This window comes from Etheostoma spectabile, unplaced genomic scaffold, assembly GCF_008692095.1.
Source record: "Etheostoma spectabile isolate EspeVRDwgs_2016 unplaced genomic scaffold, UIUC_Espe_1.0 scaffold270, whole genome shotgun sequence".
NCBI classification, from domain to species: Eukaryota; Metazoa; Chordata; class Actinopteri; order Perciformes; family Percidae; genus Etheostoma; species Etheostoma spectabile.
In genome coordinates, this window is record NW_022605574.1 from 183,485 (window position 1) to 201,292 (window position 17,808).

The window sequence follows — 17,808 nt, forward strand, 5'->3', positions numbered from 1 at the left end:
TGTCTAATGTCTAATTTGTCATGAAAGTGTCTAAAACCACAAATTGTTGTTTACTTTTTTCATAATGATTAAACAAACAATATAAAATGTGTTAATTTGTGAGCTTTGGAACTGGTGGACAGATTTTTCTACCTTTGAACAGAGCCAGGCTAGCTGTTTCAGGTCAGTTTTCTTCCAGTCTTCATGCAAAACTAAACTTCATATTAACTCTACAGACATGAGAATGGTTTCGGTCTCCTCATCTAAACCCAAGACAAGAAAGCAAGTTTCCCAAAATGTCAAACTATTCATTGAACAGCAAAACAGTTGCTACTGCTCTCTACAACTCTTATTTTGAAGGAACACAATGATTAACATTTCAAACAGTTCCTCAAATTGTAAATGTTCAAGATATTTTAAAGCTATAGTGCGTATAGTTTCTCCCCATGACGAGTTCTAAGTAATGACAACAACACTGTTGGCTGGTCCACATGATACAGGCCTATGTGATTGTGCACAGCCCCCCACCCTCCTCCACACAGCTGCTAGTAGCCAAGAAGGACACGGAGGATGAAAAAAACATGATGGGCTCTTCAGAAGAATTAATTATCTTCACTTCTGAAGATCTTCTGAACATAGTCATACTGAGAAATACAGAGAGATTTGTGTGGAGCTGAACAGACGTTTATTAATTATCAAAAAGTTACACACTGTAGCTGTAATGCCGGACTGCTGAACAGGAATTTAAATTGAGAACAAAAAGTTCCATACAAACTTAATTTTTAAAAGCATTTGAGGAAGATGGGGCCTGTTCTTGAGGTTTCTTGGTCAAAACGCTGTGGATGTAAGAGACCACTTAGAAGAATCAAACACAGCCTTCCACTCTACCCACACAACCAACCCACCAAAGTGACCCATTAGCTAAGCAGCTCACTGTGTAAAAGCTGCGTTCGTCATCCATCTTAATCTTTTAGTCAACAAGCCGCAACAAATGAGGCATTGGTTAATCTATACAAGCCTTAGGTACATTAATGTATATCAGTAGCTTTTAACCTGGTCCATTAAATGCATAATAGGGCTGAAAGGATTCCTCAAGTAACTCAAATTATTTAATTAATCCTTGATGCAAAGTTATTTGCCTCAAAGCTTCATTTAATTGATGTTATCAATGTTGTATCGCTCAAGGTGTTTCCGCACGGAGGATTATTACTGTCGCACACCGGGCTGACGCTGCCTGCGACACATGCCAAGAAGATTGATTACAAAATTTAAAGAAAGCGCCTAAGAAAAGAGAGGATGGAGAAAATAACAGAAAGTGTCCAAAGTTTGGGATCAGTTCAAACATAATTAAAACGAAAACTCTGTACAGTGAGTCTACTGCAAAATCAAACTAGCTTACCACAAAAATAGCACGACGTCAATGCTTCAGTATCTCAACAGAAAATATCAAGTCTAACTTGAGTCGCATGGACGATGAAACTACACCAAACACAACAACTACCAAAATCAAAGACAATAAAACGTAGTGGTGAGGTGATCTAAAGAGCAGACTTGTTAAATATCCCTTTGGAAAAACAGCTGATTCACTCAGCTCTCTAACTCTCTCTTCACGGAGAAACAGCTGATCAACGATCTACTAGCATAAGTGTAACAGAGCTGTGTGACATTGTAATTAAATATATGAATGAAAATAGGTTGAGTATAACTAACATTAACATATATGCCTATATACAGATCAGTGTCATGTTGAAACTTGTGGTTCTAATAGTTAAGTTGTACAACATAAGGTAATGTTTATGTGTGTTTAATGTGTGCTTTAGTTTGAGGATGTTATTGCATGTCAGAAAGCAATGTAATATGGCATTAAATGCAGTAAATGTTTAGTTTTCTGAGAAATGATATTGAAAGCAATGTAGGCAATAACAATGTTGCTTTTTCCAAACATTAAACCAAACTATTATATATTATTGCTCTTCAATTGAACAAAAATATTTCTTATCCAATTACTTGATTAATCAATGGAATATTTGGTAGAATACTTGATTACTAAAATAATCGATAGCTGCAGCCCTAATGCATAACAATGAGATTAATGGGATACTAACTATTGAAAAAGTGCGTAGATTAGTTTCTCAGTTGTAAGCATCTACTGTATGTCTCCCCTAATGTTCACAAAATAATAATCTTGCTAATCATTCTACATGTGCATCCAGGGACATGGATCCAGACATGTCTGTATAATAAGTAGCATTGGGTACCTGTCCTTTGGAGAGATTCTCCCATCTGTCAGGGCCCTGAGGCAGCAAGGAGTGAAGAAGCTCCATCCTCTCTCTCAATGGAGGGAGCAGCATGGTGGCCCCCACTGACAGAGTCTCAATCACCGCCTGATGATACAAACACACACACACACACACACACACACACACACATGCAGTCACTGCTCCCGGTAACGTAAAAGATTCAGAGCTTTTTGACATTTTAATAAATGCAGACATCTTCAACAGGGGGCCTCCAAACTATTGTTAATATTTGAAAGTTAAAAAAAAAAGATTAAAATGTCTTAACATGAATCCGAACATATCATTAGCAAATCTAAATCCCCATTGATGATAGGGTTACTGGCCTGTAGGTAAGGTAGTCACCGAGGTAGCCATCCACAGATACAGTTCATCCTGAGGATTCACTGTGCCACATGTATGTTTAACATTTGTCAGCATGATTTATAAAATCATGCATAGCTTAGTATTCTACTCAGCACTACAAAAGGTATGTGTAAAGGCTTTAGGCCACCCTGCACTATATATATGTATATATATATAATATATGTAGTAGGGGGTCCTGCTCCGTCTCTCTTTTAGTTAAGGGGTCCTTGGTTTGAAAAATGTTAAAGAACCATGAATAAATGACTGTCCTAATGTCCGCTCTGCTAATTCAAAAAAGAACACAATCTTTTTTTTAAGGCAATACGTTTTGGGTAGTTTCCGGATCATTTTGGGTCTGGGAAAGGATTTTTGAACACCTAATTTAAAGTGAATCTTAAATTTGCAATTTGAAGCCTCATTATTCATCAGTCCAGACATCTTAATCTTACTTTGTTTACACTGTGTTACTCTTCTAAGACTTTTTATTGTGCCTCATTGTTTATTTTGGTAATGTCTGTGTGTTACTTTGCTAAGAATTCCCCCCATGATCGCCAGGACAGTTACTTTTCTCTTACCTCCTGAATCTCATCTGGCACGGAGGAGTCCATCAGTCTGAAGAGCAGGTTCCTCAGGGGCCTTGCCTGCCGACCTAAAATACTGGTGGCCACGCCCCCGGCCAGAGCCAGAGCCAGATGATTGGACAAAAGCCGAAGGCACAGCTTGAGGAAGTTATGATGCTCCCTGCAAATGCATAAAAAAATGAATTATTCAGAACTTGTATGAGTTATTTTTTCCATCAGCATATATCTAGGCATATTTATAAATTGACACCAATCCAAATTTGAGAAGGAAAGGTGTATCGGTAATCTAAAGCACGCAAATGCAAGTAATTTACTCAAGTCAGAAATACATGAGTGGAAATAAAAAAAAGTGTTGTAAATCTCCCTTCTCTGTCTCTGATGGTGGCTTTGCAGGCTGTGTGCACCTACCTGGATGAGGGGAACGGAAGAGGAGGAACTTCACTGTTGATGCCGTCACAGTAGCGCTCAAGGAAGGAGCGCAAGTGGGAGAAGGTACTTTCTTCGAGGTCGACACAGTAGGGCCTGTGCCAAGCCACCACTTGCCTAAAGAGCCAAGGTGAGTTAATATTAACATTTGCATTAATACTTCATAGGTGCTTGACTGGTAGGGTAACCCTTATATGGTGTTAGGGTCAAATTTGACCTGCAAATACAAAAATGTGTGCAGCTTTCTAACACATTACAAGGGGTAAAGAGGTTGAAGGAATATGTATCATTGAATGAATCTAGACAGACTATAGGCCTATTAATACTGGACTAGAATTACCAGGGGATCTCATTTGAGAAATTTCTTTTTTTACTTAGAAATTATGATGTTCACAGTTAAAGTTATTTTTTAAGACGGGGGGGAGCAGCTGTACTTTTACATGCAGTTACTGACCTTTGACTTATAGTATGCAATCCCATTTTAACAAAGTTGCCCAGGGATGTTGTGACATCAGCACTCGCCTTCCCCCTTTCCTCCCCGCTATGGTAATATCTCCTGTAAAAACCCAGGTTATGGTCGATGCTACCTTCGCTATTCTGATGATAACTGACCTGTCTCTGGGCAGGGCTGTCCATGCCAGGCTGTGGGAAGTGCCGGCTGAGATCTGCTGAATAGCCACTCCATCCAGGCCGACAACCTTCTTGGGCTTGGTGATTGGCCCTGTGGAGTTCCCCTGGCCACACTGGCCCATGGAGTTGTTGCCCCATGCATATACTTCATTGTCTAGAAGGTGGTTGAGTAGAAAAACGTATTACAATATTAGATATTACACCTTTTAATAATAAGGTAGGCAGGTTTGTACTGCACTGAGCTAAATATGAACTTATTTTATGTTGAGCATAAGTTAAGTATTAGCTTAAACAAACATGGTCTATGTATTTGCTATTACATCATGCTACTTGCATCATGCAAACAGAGAGGTTAAGAAAACAAGACCTGTGTTAAACACCGAGGTTGCCACACTACTATACTATTCTTTGATTTACACATACTGTACATACACATAAATACATACACACACACACACACACACACACACACACACACACACACACACATGTATGTATGTATGTATATGTTACAGTAATATATATATATATATATATATATATATATATATATATTACTGTAACTCAGTATGGGCGAGATCCCACTAATCTTGCTTCCATTTTTTGTCATGAATAGAATCCTTACATTCATTAACTCTACAATTATTCAACCCGAAATAACTATAAAATCAGGCCGCCTATCTGTCGAACATCTCAATTACAGTTTGACCTAACTTACAGAGATTCAGTGACATGGCCATTCAAGAAAAACAACTCAAGAAAGATGTTAAGGTTTGCTTTTTTTCTCTGCAATGTTATCTTTATGGATTACTTTTGTAAACTGTTGACTAACAATTTATCATTTTAATTTTATTTCTTTGCTGTACTTGTATTTGTGGATGTCTGCTAGCGTGAGATCCACACATCTTTTGTCTTTCTTTGTTATCATTTTAATGTTGTTTTTCTTTTATAATGTATACAAGGCCTCTCTGAGTTTTTTTCGTATGTTTCCATTACATCTCCCGTTGTTTATGTATACATTATCTTGTAATTTTTGCACATGAGTAAACATATAAACAAACAAGCATGAAAAAGGAGGAGAGAACTACCATGTGACAAGGCCAGGCAGTGACTGTCCCCTATGGAGATGTCCACCACTCTGGTGGTAGCCAGCTCTTCGATTAGTTTGGGTCTGAGTGCTGTGGCCTCAGAAGAACCACACCCCAGGCAGGCACCACAGCCCCAAGCATACACCTAGAAACAAGTGACAGGACTCAACGTTAGTAGACAGTTTCTGCTATTAACGTTGCAGAGTATTTTATGTTGGTCCTCAAACTATCTTGATGAGAAAACAATTAGACTATATCGTTGACAAATGCATAAAAGAAGAGTTTTGTTATATAACAAGCAGTGACTTTAACTATATCCCTGCAAAAGTCCAACCAGCTGTTGGAAATGTCTCGCACCCACTCCATGGCTTGCTGCTCAATCACAGGAGCACTTTCAGGGATAGACTCATTCTCCCAAAATGCACCACAGAGCGCCACAGGATGTCCTTCCTGCCTGTGGCCATCAAACTTTATACCTCCTCCCTCTGAGTGTCTGACACACAAACACTTACACTTACTTACAATTACTTTTCACCATTGCAACACCTTAATTATGTTATTTATGTAAATACTGTATCATAATATTCCTTTAACTATGTAAATATCCACACTCCTTATATTTCTTTATTTATATTTCTACTATTTGTTTCCCTTCGGGGATCAATAAAGTATTTCTGATTCTGATCCGATTCTGAAAGAATGCATTAATGCATAAAATTAATTCTCTGGGACAAATGTTCAAGAACTTCAAGGCTCCACGTTTTCCTCAACAAGCCCCTGCTTTTATTCTGTCTTGGTTAACAAATGCAGAAGTGATGTTCTACCTGTCCGGTGGAGGTTAAGGCGAGAGACGACTGGCTTCCTGCACACACTTTTCTGATGAACATTCCTTGCAGGGCCTCCACTACTTTTGGCTTGTAGACTCGATTGGTATCACCATGACCTAGTTTTCCTGCAAGACAACACATTGTCTCTCTTTAGACTGTATGAGCATATAATTACATTCTAGTGAACAGTTTGACATTTTGACACAATGAAAACTTAATACAATAAAAAAACTGCAAACATGCACTGTAGAAATGTACGCTGAACAAACTTTTAAACCCAACACTTTGTTTTTTGCCTATATTTTTCATGAGCTGAACTCAAAGCTCAATGACTTTTTCTGTGTACACAAAAGGCTTATTTCTTTCAAATATTGTTCACAAATCTGTGTTAGTGAGCACTTCTCCTTTGCTGAGATAATCCATCCACCTCACAGGTGTGGCATACCAAGATGCTGATTAGACAGCATGATTATTAGCTTGCCACACTCACTAGCATCAAATCCTCCAAACTGCAATAGCAGAGAGTTACCAGTGGAAACACTGGTACAAATACAGGCTTGCCTCTCATGCGTAACAATATACAGCTGTGTTAATAACAATTAAAACTGTGGACAAATGTCAGAAGTGTGGACCGGCGGCACTGTGTCCCTCCATGTTACAGGGGACAGGCACAGCTTTACAGAAGAAATGGGTCATGTAACGCAACAATAAACCGTATCCATAAAAACGACTTTGCTTCGTTTGTGGAGAGGCAGAGGATGCGACGACGTTAGGTGCACCGGTGCAACCTAGGAAAAAAAAAAAGTTACTCGCACCTAGGCCTGCAAGATTCAGGGAAAATATGAATCACGATTTTTTTGCCCTAGAATTGATATCACGATTCCCTGCCACAATTTTTTGGACCATGACAAAACAAAACACACTCCAGAGCCCTGAGAAGTGCTCACTAACACAGATTTAAACAGATTTGTGAACATTATTTGAGAGAGAAAAGCCTTTTGTGTACATAGAAAAAGTCGTAGATCTTTGAGTTCAGCTCATGAAAAATGGGAGCAAAAACAAAAGTGCTTATAATTTTGTTCAGTATAAATACGGCTCCTACTCAAAATGCAAATTTCAATGACCTTTAACAACAAAGTCATGGTGAAGGGTTTACTCACCGTTGTCCCCTCCTCCAAAGGACCACACGGTGCGTCCATCCTTTGACAGTGCAATAGTATGGGAGCTCCCACATGACACCTCGCCCACATTGCTGATGTCTTTAACCAGGGTAGGAATGTTTCGGCTGTTGCTGTCACCATGACCTGCATTCACAAGCAATGAAAAAGGTCAGGCTGTTTACAAATGGAAATTAAAACTGTGGAAAAGGGCAACATCGACTGTTGCATCTGGCATGCATGCCACACCCAAACAAATAGTTTTCAACAGTATGTAAGACAGTATGTAAGACAGTATGTACAGGATATGGCAGTGTACTAAATCCATGCCTTGATCAGCTCTTTATAGAGATCCAATATCCAGCAACTTTACTCCTGACTACTTTGTTTCTCTGCATGCTGCATTTGGTGTGTGCTAACAATTGGTTAAAAATGCTTGTTGCATTTAAAGATACAATTTGTTATATATTGCATAAGTAAAAAATATATAATATAAAATAAATCTGAAGGTAATTTGTAATTTTTAGACTATGCAGAAAAATGACTTAACTTGACAATATTACTGTCATTTGCTTGATACTAATCCAAATGGCCTTGAAAATGGTAATGAGTTTGAGGAACCTGGTGGAAACACCTAATACAGACAGTATTATTCATAGCACAACTATACAAGAGCTCTCCTATGATCAGACCCAGAATCACAAAGAACATTTATAGCCCAACACACTGAAGAGGAGAAGGAGGATGAACACTAACACTTTTTTTGTACTGCAGTACGGCGTTCTGGGCAGAAGGTTAGGGGAGGTGAGGTAAGCTTTCCCTGACATTAACAGGCTTAAACAGGGCAAGTTTGAACTGTGTTTTTAGCCTCTAAACATGTTCAAAATGTCATTAAAAGTGCACCCCCCCCCTATGTGCAGTGATTCCTTCTGTGTGAACACAGTGAATCTGACTGCTGTAGATGTGAAAGAAAGTGAAAAGAGAAAGTTGTGCTAATTCAGCTGTGTTTAGTTCTGGTGTTGAGACCAGTTGGAGAGCTTAGGGACCGTCTACAAACTACAACACAGAAAAAAGATAAAACTAAAATATGCAGGCTATCAATTTAATCATTAAATAAGGTAAGAAAGGTTAAATAAGCATGTGTTGTAGTTTGTAGAGGGTCCCGAAGCACTTCTCGCAGTATCAACACAGGAACTAAACACAGCTGAATTAACACAACTTACATTCATTTCTTTCACATCTCCAGCAGTCAGATTCACTGTGTTCACTCAGAAGGAATCACTGCAAATGGGGGGGGCATTTTTAATGACATTTTGAACATGTTAAGAGGCTAAAAACATGTTTAAAACTTGCCCTGTTTGAGCCTGTTGGGTGCTAACTCTAGCAGGAGGATAACATGATGTAGGCACCACCGACTGGTTTAGTTTTCCTCTCCACTGACAGACCTCCACATTTGCAAACAACAGACCTACATGTTGAAATTGACCGGAATTCTCCTTTAACTGAAATGTGAAATGTTTGTGCAAAGTTTTTGATTAAACCTCTAAACTGGCAACACTTTTTTTCGTGGAGTGATCATAAACTGTATGGAAACTTTGAAGCCCCAAAACAAGCCAATCAGCGCAGCCATACTGGAAACTATTTCACAGCATATAAGAGATAAGTGGTTCAGCAACTTACCTAATCTTCCAAAATCTCCTTCACCCCATGTGTACAGCTCTCCATCCTCACTGACTGCAGCACTGTGTCTGTAGCCAGCAGACACACACACCACCACCTGACACAAGACAAAAAGCCATCCACATTGTCATACTTTATTAATGCAAGTAAAAGCACAAGCAAAGAGACATCCATCAATTGTCCAGTTTTAAAACAGTTGGCCTAGGAGAAAGCAGCTATAAGAAACTCATAAAAATTCACCATCTGCATTTTTATAAGTATTGCAATCTACCAGCACAAGTATCTTTCAGAATTTTGACGCCATGAAGTTTCTGCTGCAAAAATAGATAATTATATCTAGTAAAAAAAAAACTCTACTCACAGCTGCTTTAAATTTATTACTGGATTTCAAACATCAAAAGCTATAATGTATACCAAGTGAATACGATACCATGTGTCAAGGTGTACTGGGTGTGACCCTACCTTCCCTTGTAGAGGCCCCTGGATGAGTTTGGGGTATTTCTGTGTTGAGCTGTTGCCGTGACCCAGCTTGCCATAATCACCGTCACCCCAGCTGAACACCTCACCCTCTGTAGTGAATGCTAGCGTGTGGCCATCCGAGCCTTTGGATGACGACACCTTCTTAATGGCACGGTGGGGTTCAAAGGTCAGCTTTTTGAGCGTTGATTGGTTGTTGGAGTCCCCGAGGCCCAGGCGGCCGTAGCTTCCCTTCCCGCAGGCCCTCACGGAGCCATCCGATGAGATCACAAAAGTGCAGTACTGGCCTGCTTCAATCTGCAGAGAAATGAGGAGAAGTTGTGTGTCTGTCTGTAGTGAAAGACGACTCAGCGTTCTCACACAACACACTATGCTATGGGGTGATAGTACAATATATTAACATGTCTCTTAAAACATCTCTTAACATTTGCGGACATACAGCGCTACAGAAGACATGTGAACAGTTTTCTCTTACTGTTTGTGCATCGGCGAAGCTGGCGGCCAACTTGGGCTGCAGGATCTTCTCCTGTGTACCCTCCACTAGCTGGTGGCTGCTGTTACTGCCCCACACGTACACCTCACAGGTTTCAGACACCACGGGTGCTTCACCCGTCTGTATGCTGTCCGGGCTGACACAGGTGCGAGAGTAGTCTGATGCCATTCGACATACCTGGAAGAAAAGGACACGACTGTAGAACCGCTTCAAACACGTTTACTCTCTTTAGAATAATCACTTGTGTCTGATGTGTTCCTCAACATTACATCTACTCCTTATCCTTCCAAGTAAAGTAACAATAAGCGCAACACACAAAAACCACATTAGTTTAATTAGTAACTTAGAGAAGTATGACAGTTTTCAACGTGGACCTTAAAGAAGGCGATCTCTCTTTAAAATTGGCTTGTTGAGCTGTACATACAGTATAATGATATAAAGTCCTGTTAAGGTTTCTTACTTCTTCAAAAAGACAGAGTGCTGCCTCATACAGTGAGCACAAGCCATCAGAGGTCCGTGTGGGTTCTCTCCACTGGCTGCGATCTGCTGAGGAGCCCTGGGGAGACAATCACATACACAAATCCATGCTTAGACCATACAATACCACAATAAAGAAACATTCATTTCTCTATACAAGATTACATGTGGTAGGAACCAAAAACAACCTACGCAACGTACATCCAGAAAACCAAAAATCTTTGAAAAATCTTAAATAACTTCTATGAGTCAGAAAGCGTAGGACATTATGTTTGTATTTGGTTCGTGAGAATTCACGTAAGCGATAACTCTGGTGGGTGCAGAATGCAGATCACGCTTTACTAATCGTCTCCAATGAGCCGTGTCCAGGAAATGGTTTCAGTTTCCACACCTTAAGATCATAATACATTACCTGAACTAAATTAAAGCACACAGGTGGATGAAATGAATGAATGTGTTGTTTATTGTCCTGAACATTATTTACATTAACTTTCTACCGTTTCCAGTTTTCCATAGAGACAAGAACTGTTTTGTTGAATAAGTAATAATAATATTAATACACAATAGAAAGAGCATGACAAATTTAAGACAATTTGACAGCTCAGAGCCCTGAAAGCTGTCTAGGTTACTGTGTCTTTGATGTAAGCTGAGGTTAAAACATTTGCTGCTTTCTGGAGAGTAATTTTTAGAATACTTACCAAAGACCGTCTCATCTGCATGAGGATGTTCATGAAACAATCATAGCCGATGAGCCCTTCTTGGTTCTGTAGCACCTTATTCTCCTCCATGGCACTGACCACAGCTGATGCAGCCAAGGCCATCTCAATCCACTCCAGCAGGTAGCGCAGGGACCCTCTCTGGGAAGCCAGCCCTAGCAGTAGCTCTGAGGCAAGCCGCCGCCCTAAAATATCTGCCCCAGAGTTTGGCATGGTAACCCCCTTCAGAAAAGTGGTGACCTGGGCCAGGCAGTCCAGGCCCATTGGCGGGATCTTGCTCTCGTTGGCCAGAGAGAGGGGTGGCAGGGAGCTAACCACATCAATAGCTGTGTGGATGACGTCATTACACAAGTTTATGTTGCCCCCAGGACCTCCACCAGGGCTCGGTGGAGGAGGCATCATCCAGCTCTGGCGCAGGAGAGCAAAAAGAAGGCTGAGGCCCGTGCGGACTCCCATCTCAATGAGGGCATCGGTGCTGGAGCGGGGCCGCTCGCTGACAGAGTGCAGGTCAGCTGAACCCAAGTTGTTCTCTGGGGAGTGCTGCTGCTGCTTGACCTTTCCCTTGTCGTGGTACTTGTTGGAAAGTGCGTAGAAGATGCGCTGGAGCACCAGCACACGTTTGCGCAGGGCAGCGGCAAAGGGAGAGTCCGAGCAGACCATCTTGGCCAAGGCCAACTGGCTGCTGAGTAGAGCATCCAGGTAGTGCTCCTGTTCCTCGCTAGAGAGGGATTCACGCTCAAAGTCTGGAAGCTGGGGGCCTTTCAGACACAGCACCTGCTGGGGCAGCAGCACAGCCTCTTTGTTGGCCAGCAGCTTTGAATAGAGCACCGAGACTCCCTCCCGTGTGGCTATCGACTCGCTGTCCTCCGTGATCCATGAGCTGTTTAGGTGCTCCAGCCATTTGAGCTTCACCGGGGGGATCATTAAAGCCATGGCATGTCACTCTGGAGCCATCAGTCCTGAAAACATTGAATAAACATCATATTAAATGTTAACACCAAGCTTGTGGACAGCAATTTGTATGTTTACATGCTGTCTTTTCTCAAAGTGCCACATAAAGATAGAAAAATCTATTATCTTCAGTTTGAGGCTATCAATAGTTTCCAGTTTGCAATATTCTCCAAGGTGTCAACCTAAACCAAGTTTCACAGCTTCTTCACTGGATAATCCCATGAATCAATATGAAGAAACAAATATTCTCCTTAAGGTAGATTTATGTGGCAATCAGGGTAAATTATATATCAAAACAGAAAATAGGTTATCTATATTTTACCTAAGGGACTGTCTGCTGACTGAAAATGTCGGATTTTCAATCGTATACCATGCTGCAATAAATGAGTGTACTGCAAAAAAGATCACTCCTCTCGGTGTAAATGTAGGTTTACAAATACTTTATCATGTTCCTCAAAGTAATTTAATCAATTGTACCAAAATTATGTTTGCACATTGATTACATTTATTTCATTATTTTTGTCATTTGTGAAGTTGCGCCATACTTTTGAGCAATAACTCCAGTCTGCCATATTGTAAAAACATCACACGTGTTGTTGACCTGTGCATAACAGGTCAAAGAAGTCCAAACTGTGCTTTGAAGAATCGATCAGTCAAAACAACAAGCAATCTTCTTAAAGAAAGTACAAACTAGCCACCAGTTGGACTCTAGAACCGGTTCTCTGTTGCCCACCCTACTGCTTTGTGTGTTTTGGGTGAAAATTAGGGCCAACGCACCATCTAAACGTGTAAAAAAACACCCCGACTGGCACTCCCCTGTGGAAGAATTTGATGTAAATCTTATCCTAAAGTTATGATGAGTAATCAGTAACTCACCAAATTCTGACAAAGTACAAACTTAAGTTTGTGTGTCTCTGTGTGTAAATGGGAGTGAGGTGTAAGAATCTGAGCAACCAAGCATTTTATGAAAGAGGATTCATCAGCAATAATCATTCACCAGCATTAACCTTTATTTTGAATTGCACCATAAATGTAGTATATTTATTGCCAGTACAGAGGACAATAAAGCTAATTTGCGTATTGGCGAGTGTTTCTAATATCTGTCGGCACATCAAATATGTACATTAAGATGGAACTATCTAAATAATGTAAGCCAATGCATCTAGGGATGTGCAATTAATCTAATTTTTATCGCGATTTCAGCTCCTAACAACCCCAAAAGGAAGGAAAAGGAGGAAAACGATTATTTTGCTCATTACGTTTTGCAAGTTAACTCTTATTTTGTCTTTTTCTAAAGGGAAATGCAAAAGGTTCAACTGGAAAAGTATTAAAGGAAATGTCCCAGTTCAAGGTGTTTTCACTGTTGATTTGTTTAACTGTTTCACTCTTTTTAAAGTTCAATAAATGCAACGTTTTCCAAAAGTCAACGATGACACAATGCATGAAACGCCTTGTCCTTGGCAGCGGCCCGGGTTCGAATCCAACCAGCGGCCTTTTGCTGCGTGTCATTCCCCTATTTCTCTCCCCCTTTGCTGTCTATCCACTGTCACTATCAAACAAAAGGGAAAACCCCAAAAAATAATCTTTAAAAAAAATGGCCGTAGACATTAATCAACACTTTTTTGAACAAACACTGAATATTAAATAATATGCATGTATTTATATAACACAATCATTAAATCCCTCATATATTTAATGCAATCAATGTTAACTGCAGGCTATTATGTTAAAGCTGAAATAAAACCCCATTAATTCAGAGAACCTGCACTGATTTATTTGACTTGTAAACATTAAGTGAAATCACCATGGAAGGAAGCAGTAAACTGCGTATGGATTGGCAAGACGATGGATCTGCTGACAAACACACTCCTGCCAATTATGAGACTGGCTGTGACATCTAAGGTTAAATACAGTAACATGCAATTTCAGGCTCAGCACCTTGAACGATTTTTGAAAATCTTATGCAAAGTAAATTAACCAAAACAGCAACATTCTCGGCTTAAGCACACAAAACCTTACAACATTGTGTTGACCAAGTGGGCCAATCTCAAGGGATTCAGAAGGTGACGTGATCACTAGGGCTGGGTTAAAATAATCTATTTCCCAATTACAATAGATTGTCAGGTGATCTAATGTCGATTAATATAATCCTAAAAGAGATCTTTTAATCTATGCCTTTTTTACCTGGTGTGTTATGAAAAATGTTTGAGGGCTGATTCTTGCTTGTGCAATTTACAGAGAATCTATTTTATATCAAAATGAAATTGGTGTGTTGTAACTGAAATGTGCCTAACCTAACTGGTAAATAAACCTTATTGAATTAGAAATAGAACTGAATCTGGGCCTTGTCATTCAGAATCAAATTCGGAAATCATTGGCAATACCCAGCCCTGCTGATCCCAGCATGCATTTGTCTATTGTAGATTTGATTGTGAAGGAAAATGGCTTGAAATTAGACCAGTAAAGAAAGAGAACAGCCTTTTCTTGTCACTATACTGTTGCCAAGCCTCACAAGCCAAATTCAAGGTCTAGTGCGAGCATTACCTGATCCATCCAGAATGTCAATATCCAAAGCCTACGCAGTATGTGGTCCAGAACCACATATTGTTGTGAAAATGCTAACTTTAACCTGAATGCACTAATTTACACAGAATATACAATGCATTTTACCAAAGCCTACTTAGCTAATCAATCAATTCTGAGGCTGTGGTTCAATGTGTGAGTGTGCAGGTCAAGACACAGAATATTCATTACAGCCAGTGGAGGATCATGACTACGTTCATTTACTAAAATAATTTAGGCTACATTTCAGATTTAATACCAATTAGGTTGGGGACATTTCAATTACAAAACCACCTTTGCTTGGATATAAAAGAGATTCTCAGAGGATTTATTTTCAACCCAACCCTACCGAAGTACAATTTTAAGGTACTTATGCTTGAGCATTTCTATTTTCTGCTACACCACTCCATTTCAGTGGCAAATATTGCACTTTTACCTTCACTACATTTATTCAATACTTTTAGTGACTTAAACAAATCACAATAACAACTATAATAAAACAAAACTGAATTAGCAAATAAATTATAATGCTGATTTATCAATCCTGGTGGTAAATTCACAAGCTGCATTTATAGAAATATACATATAGCTAAATATGTATATTTAAAAGAAATGCCATTCTGCAAGAAGTTGGATTTATAATTAACATTTTGTACTTGCCTCAATTCTTGGTGCCTGTTTGGCTTCAGGTTATAGTGAACGTAAGTGTCTTTATTCATACACTCCTTCGTGTTGACAACACTAAGGTTACAAGAAACACTGCAGCTGTTTAGGTCAGACTACAATGTGATTATAGGCAGTTATCATATAGTAGCCTATTTATAAAAAATAAAATAGCTCAAAATTTTACAGCTGCAACATTAAACCTAATGCATCATGATTCTGATATTAGCCCTTCTGCATGAAGAGTAACTTACATTTACTTTTGGTTCTAGTAGTATATTTTGATGCTAATACTTTTACATATACAGTAACATATTTAATGTAGGACTTTAATTGTTACAGTAGTAGTTCTACAATGTGGTATTGCTCCTTTTAAGATCGGAGTAGTCCTCCACCTCTGACTACAGCTTGCTTGAGCTACTGTAAAATCATCATCCTGTTGTATACACACGCATCATGTTTATTGTTAATAACATTTTGTGCTTGCCTCACTCCATTTTCTGTGCCTGTTTTGCTCCTATAGCCAGCGAAGTTGAGTGACTTTCTTCAGACACTCCTTCGTGTTGACAGCTGGTTGACAGTCACACTCACAAGGTTACAGTAAACACTGCAGTTGTTCAGAATAGTGTGATTATAGGCTGTTAGCATCTAGCTAGCTAAAATGGACAAGTCCTTTGCATCAACGGCCCATGCTAACATTAATTTAATTGTTTTTAGCTGAGGTTGTTAGCAAGCACATGACTTAACAACCGGCAGATGACAAACAAGCAGCTAGTACCACGACACTTGCAGCAGGCTGGTAAACAGAAGAAGGTTTCTAACCTGCTTATTGTGTCAGAGTAGCTAGAAAGGCAGTTTGTTATACGACTGTCAACTGACAATACTGTTTACGTTAGCTAGCTACCGTTAGCTAACTTTCCTCACGTCACTCAGCTAGCAAAGAAAGCATAAAATACCTACAGCACAGACGTGACACCCTAATGTGCAGAAATGACAGGAAGCTAACAAATAACCTACGTAACGTTAGTCATATTAGCACGCATACCTGTCCAAAAAGTCTCCATATAGCGGGAGCTATTTGAGCCAGTGTTGGGTTGGCTTAGCTAGCTAGCTATCTGCTGTATCATAGCAGGTTAGCATGCTAGCTAGCTAGACTTCCTAACGTTAGCTGGAATAAAAAGCTCGCTTACCAGTAAACTGTCAAAGGCCTCCTCCCTCTTCTGTGTTTACCTACACAAGAACGTGACTTTGCTTCATTGCATTGACACGAACAGTGTAGTCAATATATGTGTAGCTTTGCTTTGATAATGTTAATGTGAAAGGAGACAGAGCCATGTATGGGTTTCCATGCCTCCGACCGCCTCTCCCGTGCCTTCCGCTGTAACTAAGGGAGCAGTCTGCTCAGACCCAACCCCTCACCGAGCACGAGCCCCAGACCCAACCCCTCAACGAGCCCCAGCCCCAGACCCAGACCCAGACCCAGCCCAGGGACCTGTCTGTCTCCCTGTCTGTCTATTTCAAATTCAATTCAAAGGGGTTTCATTGTTGGCGTGGGAATCTATAGAAGCCCATTTCTGCCAATGTGATGGAAAAAAAAAATAGTTTTCAGTATCTCAAAAAAATGAGAACAACTATTTTAAAATAGTCACTTAAGTTAGTATCTCAAAAGGACAAATGTTCTAAAAAAATAACTAATGAGGGGTAATATCGAAAGCCTCTCATTATTTTTGAGATAGTCTACTAAGGGCGTTTTCACACCTTTAGTTCTGTAGACTTCGGTTAAAGTTGTAATATTGTTGTATTTTTAGATTAGATTAGATTAGATTTAACTTTATTGTCATTACACAGGTACAAGGCAACGAAATGCAGTTTGGGTCTAACCAGAAGTGCAATAGCAGTAAGTGCAGGACATGGATATGTACTGAATAAATATAGAAATGAGTACTATTATAAACAGAATTTTACAGATGGGTTTGTCCTATGAAAATAAAATATAGATAACAAGTATTGTGAGCAAGATTTACAGCTAGGAATGTAGTGAATATAATATACCGGTGGATATAACTATAAGTGCAAATTTTTACAGATATGTGCAAATAACATAATATACTAATGGTTTACAGAGTTCACAGGTGATTATGTACTATGAATATATATATACAGGCGGCTATTATTATGGACAGAATTTTTACAGATAGATATATTAAGTTTGGCTAAAATGAGCAGTATAACAATGATTTAAAGGTAGTACAAATAAAGTTTGGGCAGAAGCTATCCGAATTAAAGTGCAGTGGAAAGTAATTGCATATTACAGTTAAAGTACGGTATTGCAGATGTATATGTGCAGATGTATATGTAAACAATTGGTTCATTTGGTTTGACAGTGTTCACACTTCAACAAGCACAACAGCCAGTGTAAACAAATGTGGGTCGAAACCATATTTCCTTTGAATGTCAAC

General features: G+C 39.5%; 1 protein-coding gene across 11 annotated transcripts in view; it reads right to left on the minus strand.

Annotated features, from left to right (window-relative positions):
• Positions 1 to 16,764, minus strand: part of herc1 (HECT and RLD domain containing E3 ubiquitin protein ligase family member 1) — a 77,106-nt gene extending 60,342 nt beyond the window's left edge. For 10 of the 11 annotated variants that reach the window (XM_032510683.1, XM_032510675.1, XM_032510677.1 and 7 more), the window contains exons 1-13: positions 16,540 to 16,764; positions 11,156 to 12,132; positions 10,441 to 10,536; positions 9,963 to 10,157; positions 9,473 to 9,784; positions 9,011 to 9,107; positions 7,334 to 7,477; positions 6,171 to 6,298; positions 5,347 to 5,491; positions 4,241 to 4,412; positions 3,611 to 3,745; positions 3,197 to 3,362; positions 2,238 to 2,363 (exon numbers count right to left, since the gene is read on the minus strand). In XM_032510683.1, the coding sequence (XP_032366574.1) occupies positions 2,238 to 2,363; positions 3,197 to 3,362; positions 3,611 to 3,745; positions 4,241 to 4,412; positions 5,347 to 5,491; positions 6,171 to 6,298; positions 7,334 to 7,477; positions 9,011 to 9,107; positions 9,473 to 9,784; positions 9,963 to 10,157; positions 10,441 to 10,536; positions 11,156 to 12,106 (2,667 nt within the window). In that variant the 5' untranslated portion in view covers positions 12,107 to 12,132; positions 16,540 to 16,764. Of the gene's footprint in view, positions 1 to 2,237; positions 2,364 to 3,196; positions 3,363 to 3,610; positions 3,746 to 4,240; positions 4,413 to 5,346; positions 5,492 to 6,170; positions 6,299 to 7,333; positions 7,478 to 9,010; positions 9,108 to 9,472; positions 9,785 to 9,962; positions 10,158 to 10,440; positions 10,537 to 11,155; positions 12,133 to 16,539 lie in introns of those variants that run through there. The other variant, XM_032510680.1, reaches the window with a different exon arrangement.
• Between the last annotated feature and the right edge of the window lie 1,044 nt (positions 16,765 to 17,808).